Source organism: Leptonychotes weddellii, chromosome 8, assembly GCF_054177405.1.
Source record: "Leptonychotes weddellii isolate Sample4059 chromosome 8, ASM5417740v2, whole genome shotgun sequence".
Lineage (NCBI taxonomy): Eukaryota > Metazoa > Chordata > Mammalia > Carnivora > Phocidae > Leptonychotes > Leptonychotes weddellii.
This window is the reverse complement of record NC_138376.1, coordinates 98,285,908-98,293,585: the sequence shown is the minus strand read 5'-3', so window position 1 is coordinate 98,293,585 and position 7,678 is coordinate 98,285,908. Positions and strand designations below refer to the sequence as shown.

General features: G+C 37.7%; 1 protein-coding gene across 4 annotated transcripts in view; it reads left to right on the top strand.

The window, feature by feature from the left end:
- Nucleotides 1-7,678, top strand: part of PTPRK (protein tyrosine phosphatase receptor type K) — a 532,644-nt gene that overhangs the window by 271,141 nt on the left and 253,825 nt on the right. For all 4 annotated transcript variants that reach the window (XM_081828970.1, XM_081828968.1, XM_081828967.1 and 1 more), the window contains exon 4: nucleotides 5,460-5,541. In XM_081828970.1, coding sequence (XP_081685096.1) covers nucleotides 5,460-5,541 — 82 coding nt within the window. The remainder of the gene's footprint in view (nucleotides 1-5,459; nucleotides 5,542-7,678) is intronic.

Genomic DNA, 7,678 nt, shown 5'->3' with positions numbered 1-7,678 from the left:
ATTTCCCCCCCTTCATTTTTTGCTTCCTACTATCTTCTTTTTTTTTCCTATGGTGAGCGCTGTGAATTGTGTAAGACTGATGAATCACAGACCTGTACCTCTGAAACAAATAATACATTATATATTATAAGAGGGTATTTTTAATCTTCATTTTACTTAGTGTTTTACCAGGATTTGGTCCTGATATCTCTTCCACTTCAGATATTTTTTGACCGGCTTTTGTGATGCTGTATACCTTCATTTCCCTTTAATATCTCTACACACTTTTTTTTTTCTTTTTTCAATACCCTCGTCCTTTTGCAGGATCATCATTCTCAATCCTGTCATGGTAGAAGGTATGGCAAAAAGAGAGAAGGTGGCCTAGTACATATCCTTAAGAAACTGCAGTGTTTAAAGTTCACATGAGAGAGAAATCAGTTATACTTAATGATTCTAACATCCTTCTGTTCATAATATACAGTATATCCATGTTTTAAAAAAATATTTTTAAGTAATCTCTACACTCAACATGGGGCCTGAACTCACAACCCCGAGATCAAGAGTTGCATGATGCCCCTACCTTTTTCCCCCCAAGTTGGGGCAGAGGGTGAAGTTTTTGATGAGAAAGAGAGGGGAAAGAGAAGAAATTTCACTTTAGTACATATGTTCTTTATGGATGCTCTCTCCCATGATGGTGCTCCCTAACGTAGTACACTTACTGTGTACCAGGGCCTGTGCTAAATGTTTCATGTGCATATCTCATTTAATCCTCCCTTAAGCCCTGACGTGGATACTAATAGTTTCTTTTTTGGGTGGCTCAGTTAGTTAAGCATCTGCCTTTGGCTCAGGACATGATCTTAGGGTCCTGGGATCGAGCCCCACGTCGGGCTCCCAGCTCAGCGGGGAGCATGATTCTCCCTCTCCCTCTCTGCTTGTGCTCTCTCGCTCTCTCTGTCTCTGTCTCTCTTTCTCTCAAATAAATAAATAAAATCTTAAAAAATAAAAAAGGAAAAGAAACTGAGGCTTAGATTTTACATAAGTCACCAAAGTAACTTTATATACAAAGTTGCAAACATAACTTCAGTACAACTTTACATATATTTTTCCATAAGTTAAAGTTACCCTTAAAAAAAGTAAATTAAATGTGTCTCTGACTTTGGAACCTATACTCTCAAAACTGATAATATTGAAAGAAAATTAAGGACAAAGTTGTTTGTTTGTTTTTCAGATTTTTCCCATATCCATAATATCTTGTATTAAAGGTATTTCATGTATCATTTAATCATTGTGTATATATCATTCAGTTTTCACCACAAACCTGTGATGTAGCAAGGCCAGTATCACCCAGATGAGGCAAGGAAGACACACTGAAATCATTTTGTGGGTTACAGGTGATAGCAATTAGATCCACAGACTTCCTGACTTCGAGTTCAGCTTTCCCTTATATGAGGTACATTCTCTGCTGTAATTCAGTTTGCCAAAGGAGGAAGTCCTTGTTCTTTAGAGTTTGCCTTTTCCCCCCTCTATTTTAATTCAACCTTACCTCACTTATTTGGTTAATAATCCAAGAATGTTGCTAGAGTAGCAAAAATTTGATTGGAATCATTACCTTCAGTAGTTCAGGTAATGGAGTGGAGTGAAAACAGCATGCAAAGCAGAGCCCGTCCATTCTGTTCCCAGGCTGGCCTCTTAGATGGGTGAAAGTTGACATCTGGTAGGGCTTCCTTTGTTCTCTTCTGGGAAGCCCTGGTTGACTACCTGACACCAGACATTAGATCTGACCTGAGCATTTGCTCAAGCAAGCTTTGCGTAATTAAGCTCTCGAGATCTGTTTCCCCTGACTGGACAGAAGAGCCTTACAAGGTGAGGGCTCTGTTGAAGTGATAAAGCTGATTAGGTCCTTAGTAGTAAAGGAATCTGATCTTAGAAATTCCCTCCAGCTCTTGATAATGAGGCAAAGACAACATTAGAGAAAATGAGGTCACTAAAAAGAGAAACATTTTTTTTCTCTAATAAAGGACCGGTTCTTTTGCTTCCCTTTCTAAATGCAGGCCTAAATTTATTGTTCAGAATAAAAGCTCAATTTAAATGACCAAATAAGAAACTTTTTCTCAGGGGGTAGAGTAAACATCTATGAGCTTATCACCTATATGAAGCAAAGGAAGTAAGACAATTGGAGAAAGTAAAACTAAGATAAACTTAAGAAATTAAAATAATTTAATTAATGTTGGCTACAATGGAAGTGAAATAGCCAGTGATTAATTACACAGTTATGTGGTCTATTCATAAAAAATGTAGTTTTTTTCTTCAAAAACAGTTTTCTCGCTTTTTCTTTCCATACCTTCCCTTTTCCTGAACTACTATTCAAGCAAATAAAATCTATTTTCCTGGGAGACATTTACACAAATCTCACACATTAACAATGTTGATGAGCTTACCCTTTGGGTTATATAGCACTTTTACGTCTGTTACTATTTAATCCTCATAAAACTTTATAATGAAAGCTGCATTATATCCATGTTAAGGACTTGGAATTTGGCTGCAAAACGTTCTGGGATTTGCTCAAGAATTTCTAAACAGGAGAGTTGGGAGTCAAGTACAAGTTTTCTCAGCCCCAGGAAAGGGGCCTCTACCACAGCCACTCCAAGTTACACTTTATTTAACGTCTCTGATTCTCGCCTCTATTTCTTGCTTCTAATAAGCCTTTGTTCCAATTTTTGGAAAGTGGCATGACAATTGTTTTCATATCAGATACACTTATATGAAATGTAAATCGCATGCATGCACGCACACACATACGCACACACTTCTGTGTTCATAGATTAGCTCTCCTTCTTGTGAAGTATTTCTCTTCCCACAAAGACCCTGTTCTCTTTCTCAGCTTATTCCAGTGACATCAATAGTCATAAAGAACAAAGTAGGAAAGAAGTAACACAGGAGAAGGCCTGTGACGGGAACGGGTGGATGGGAGGCAAACCAGCCACCTAATCTACTGGGTCCCATCGTCATCGTCTTTGGGGTGGGTGTAGGGGTACAGGAGGAAAATGGGAAGGGTGTAATGCTGATGATGCTGCTACCTAGTCAGTATAATGTTTAGTTGAAGTACTATTTAAAATGACATTAATCTTTAAAGTTTAACACGTTAGACTTTTAAAGGATATTTAAAGCCTGCTTAAAAGAAACGCTCTCTCTGCATTTGGTTCTTTATCTTGAGAGACAGTGTAGTGAAGTTGATAGAAGAATGGAAGCTGGATGCAGTTCGACTCAGGTCCTTTCCTGGCCCTGCCACTTGTTAATTGTTATGACTTCGGTCCAGTTACTTAACTTTTCTTTAAATTGAGGATAAAAATAATACCAACTTTACATGATTGTAGTGAGGATTAAGAGTGTGTGTGTGTGCGTGTGTGTGTGTGTGTGTGTGTGTGTGTGTCTGGGTGGCAGGGGAAAAAAGAGAGCGAGAACGACAGATGCGAGCATGATGATGTGCATGCTAGCTTAGAATAGTCTCTTGTATATAGTAAGTGTTCAATAAATGTTAGTTACTATCAACTCAGACAGTCAATCTTCTGCCCCTTCCCTTTGGTAAAACTGTCTGCCAAACATTACCAGAAAACTCCTAATGGTTAATTCTAATTGATACTTTTTAATTTTAGTTTTTCTTGACCTCTCCCCTATATTTCATATTTTTTGCCACAGCCAACATTTTTTTAATCTAGACTTCTAAATTTCCAGAGTCCTGCACAGCAAGCTTCACTGTTTCCACTTTCCCCCAGCAGAGGACCTACATCTGTGCTGAGCTAGAACTACACCCTGATCCTGGAATTGGCAAATAATTCCCGTGGGAAAGGAGACATGGCCAAAGATCAGGGGTCACATTGGAGAGAATCTGTCCTCCTAGAATTTGTGTTCATCTAAATGCCATTGTTTATATAGATATCTGATAATTTTAAAATTATGGTTATTATAGTTTGTTTTTTTGTTTGTTTGTTTTGTTTTGTTTTGTTTTTTGGTGGGAGTGTTGACCTGCCTGAAACCTCCTGATACTTCTCTTCTTTCCTTGGTCATTATATCCGAACTGTACTTTGTTGGCTTTACTTCTGCTGCTGTATTGTTACCTTCCATTTCAGTGGTTTTCTCCTCTTTATCTTCCTATGCCATCTTATTCACCCATCATGTTAACTTTTAAGTCTATAACTTACTTCCATGATGAAGACTTCCAAATCTATGGCTTTATTGTGGACCTACCTCTTATTTTTGAGATATGTTGTCCAGTTATGCTCTAAGCCTTTACCCCATATGTACCCTAGGCAAATCAGATTTGTAATGTACTTAGTCTTCTTCTCCTTCAAATTTGTATTTGCCTTTTTCTGTATCACTAGTCCTGGCTAGGGATTCTGATAGCACAATTCGCCTAGTGGTGAATTTTGTCCATTTCCTTAGCATTATTTTTATCTTTCTTTTTTCTTCATATCTCTCTATTTCCACTCCTACTAGCATATTACCTGTTTTCAGTCTTGGTTTCTTTTAGTTCATCCTCTACCTTATAGGCATATATGTTTCTAATAGATCAATTTGATTATACCATATTCCTACGTTAAACATTAATTTCCATCACATTTCCTAAAATGTTTTGCAGAATACTCCCAAAAATAATCTGTGTACCTCCATGAATAGTCAAATAAAATGTTGAAAGGTGGCATGCTAAAAATGGTTTCTCTTGAGAAGTCACACTACATATTATTAAAAAAACAAAGGCTATATGAAGCTTTTCTATTGATTGTAACAACAAAACTCTATAACATGAGCTTATATGTGAACATGGAAACCTTTTTGTTTAATATTTGTTAATGTGGAATTTATTGACAGAATGTACTCCTGATTTTAGTCTGGTAGTATTTAAGGTCTTCCATGCCTAGCTCTCTAATCTTACCTCTTCCCTTTTGAACCTTTGTTAGCCATACAGATTATATTCATTTGGTTCCCCAAACACACACCTCTATTCTAGTCCATTGTATGTTCCTTTTGCCTGGAATACTGCTAATCTAGCCGATGGCCTCTGTCTTTGAAAGTTTAGCTATTTAAAAGCGCAGATCATTTGGTATTTTCACTGGTTAGCCTATTGCCTGGTACATTGTAGGTGCTCAGTGTATTTTAAATAAATAGCAAAAACGGAGAAAATCAATAAGAGAAAATTTAGGGATATGAGATTAGCTGTATTTGCCTATTCATTCTGCCTAGATGATACCCATTCAGGAATTCTAACACACAGTAGCAGTTGCTTAAATAATTTTTTAGCTGCTTCACCTCAGTAATGTTTTTGTTTGTTTGTTTACCTGGACAAGATTTAGGAAATAATTTTTAATTCTTATAGGATAAAAATCAAATTTAATTTTCATAAGTGTGCTTTAGCTATTCTTCTTTTACTGTGAAAATTCCTTAAAAAATGATTGTTGTAAATGTTTTCTATTTCTTCCTGACAGGTAATATTTGAAGCTGAAGTCTCAGGAGGGAGGAGTGGTTATATTGCCATTGATGACATCCAAGTACTGAGTTATCCTTGTGGTAGGTTGTGATTAAGAATTGTATTTTTCTGCGTCCTTTCAACATTTGTCTTGTATTGGCAGTGACTGTTGACTGTTTATCACTTGGTTGTGGCTGTCTCTTCCGTTGCTACTCCTAGCCTTCTGTTCAGTTTTAAAAGAACACTGAAATGTTTCTAGAATTTTTGAATCAAATAGTTTTCAGAACTGTAACTAGTTGTACACCTATTAGAGAGTTCTCTTATTATTTAATTACAGAGAACAAAATGCAAATGTAAATAAAACTCTAGGTAGGACAGGCTCCATCTTTTGGTTTTATTAAGTAGTCTAGGAAAACAAAGAAAAATAACAAATCGGAGCTCAATTGAAAGGAAACTAAAAGAAACCTCACTAACATGTGATGTGCTCAGTTGAAAGTTGGAGTGAAGGGAAAAGAATGAATTAGTTCACCATAGTCCAAACTTCAGACTAAATTTTTTATAATAAATATCTGGTTAATCCATACGAAACAACAAAATAATAGAAAGCAAACAGAACAAAGAACTCAGTTTATTAACACGTAGTTTTGTTATGTCTTTAGATGCCCATTGGTTGTTCTTTAGATGATGTGATTAATTTTGTGTGTACATCACATTTCCTGAAAGACATTCATTACATGCATTCAGTCGAGCCAGACATAAAACAGTTGGCATAAATTCAGACTTTACCTATATCTCCCAACAGCGGCATTTACAGGGCCCATGAATTCTGGATGATATGTTAAGTAATCCTCCTGGTGGAAATTTTCTCACACATTGTAAGCACCATGCATGGGGAGGGGGGCACCATGCCAGGGGCCACAACTGTGCTCTTGTTGAGAGCTTGTTAAACCCAATTGTGCATCAGCATCACCTACCTGGGGTGGCAAATGACGGTTTGTGTGCCCCCCTCGCCCCCGCCGTCATTCTGATTCAGAAGTCTGGGGTGGGGCCTGAAAATGTACACTTCTAATAAGTTCCCAGGTGATGCCCATGCTGCTGGCCTAGAGTTCACAATTCGCGAACCACTGTTCAGTTCATGTTCTAGTTCAAGCATTTCCCTTTTTATTTTTATTTTTTTGAGGATTCACTTTTTTTTTTAATTTACATCATTAGTTTTTGATGTAGTGTTCCATGATTCATTGTTTGTGTATAACACCCAGTGCTCCATTCAATACGTGCCCTCTTTAATACCCATCACTGGGCTAACCCATCCCCCCCTAGAAACCTCAGTTTGTTTCTCAGAGTCCATAGTCTCTCATGGTTCGTCTCCCCCTCCGATTTCACCCACTTTATTTTTCCCTTCCTACATCTTCTTCTTCTTCTTTTTTTTTTCTTTAACATATAATGTATTTGTTTCAGAGGTACAGGTCTGTGATTCATCAGTCTTACACAATTCACAGCACTCACCATAGCACATACCCTCCCCAATGTCTATCACCCAGCTACCCTATCCCTCCCACCCCCCACCACTCCAGCAACCCTCAGTTTGTTTCCTGAGATTAAGAATTCCTCATATCAGTGAGATCATATGATACTTGTCTTTCTCTGATTGACTTATTTCGCTTAGCATAATACCCTCTAGTTCCATCCACGTTGTTGCAAATGGCAGGATTTTGTTTTTTAGAGGGCTGCATAATACTCCATTGTGTATATATACCACATCTTCTTTATCCATTCATGTGTCGATGGACATCTTGGCTCTTCCCATAGTTTTACTATTGTAGACATTGCTGCTGTAAACATTGGGGTGCATGTACCCCTTCGGATCACTACATTTGTATCTTTGGGATAAATACCCAGTAGTGTAATTGCTGGGTCATAGGGTAGCTCTATTTTCAACTTTTTGAGGAACCTCCATACTGTTTTCCAGAGTGGTTGCACCAGCTTGCATTCCCACCTACAGTGTAGCAGGGTTCCCCTTTCTCCGCATCTCTGCCAATATCTGTCGTTTCCTGACTTGTTAATTTTAGCCATTCTGACTGGTGTGAGGTGGTATCTCATTGAGGTTTTGATTTGGATTTCCCTGATGCCGAGCGATGTTGAGCACTTTTTCATGTGTCTGTTGGCCATTTGGATGTCTTCTTTGGAAAAATGTCTGTTCATGTCTTCTGCCCATTTCTTGATTGGATTCTTTGTTCT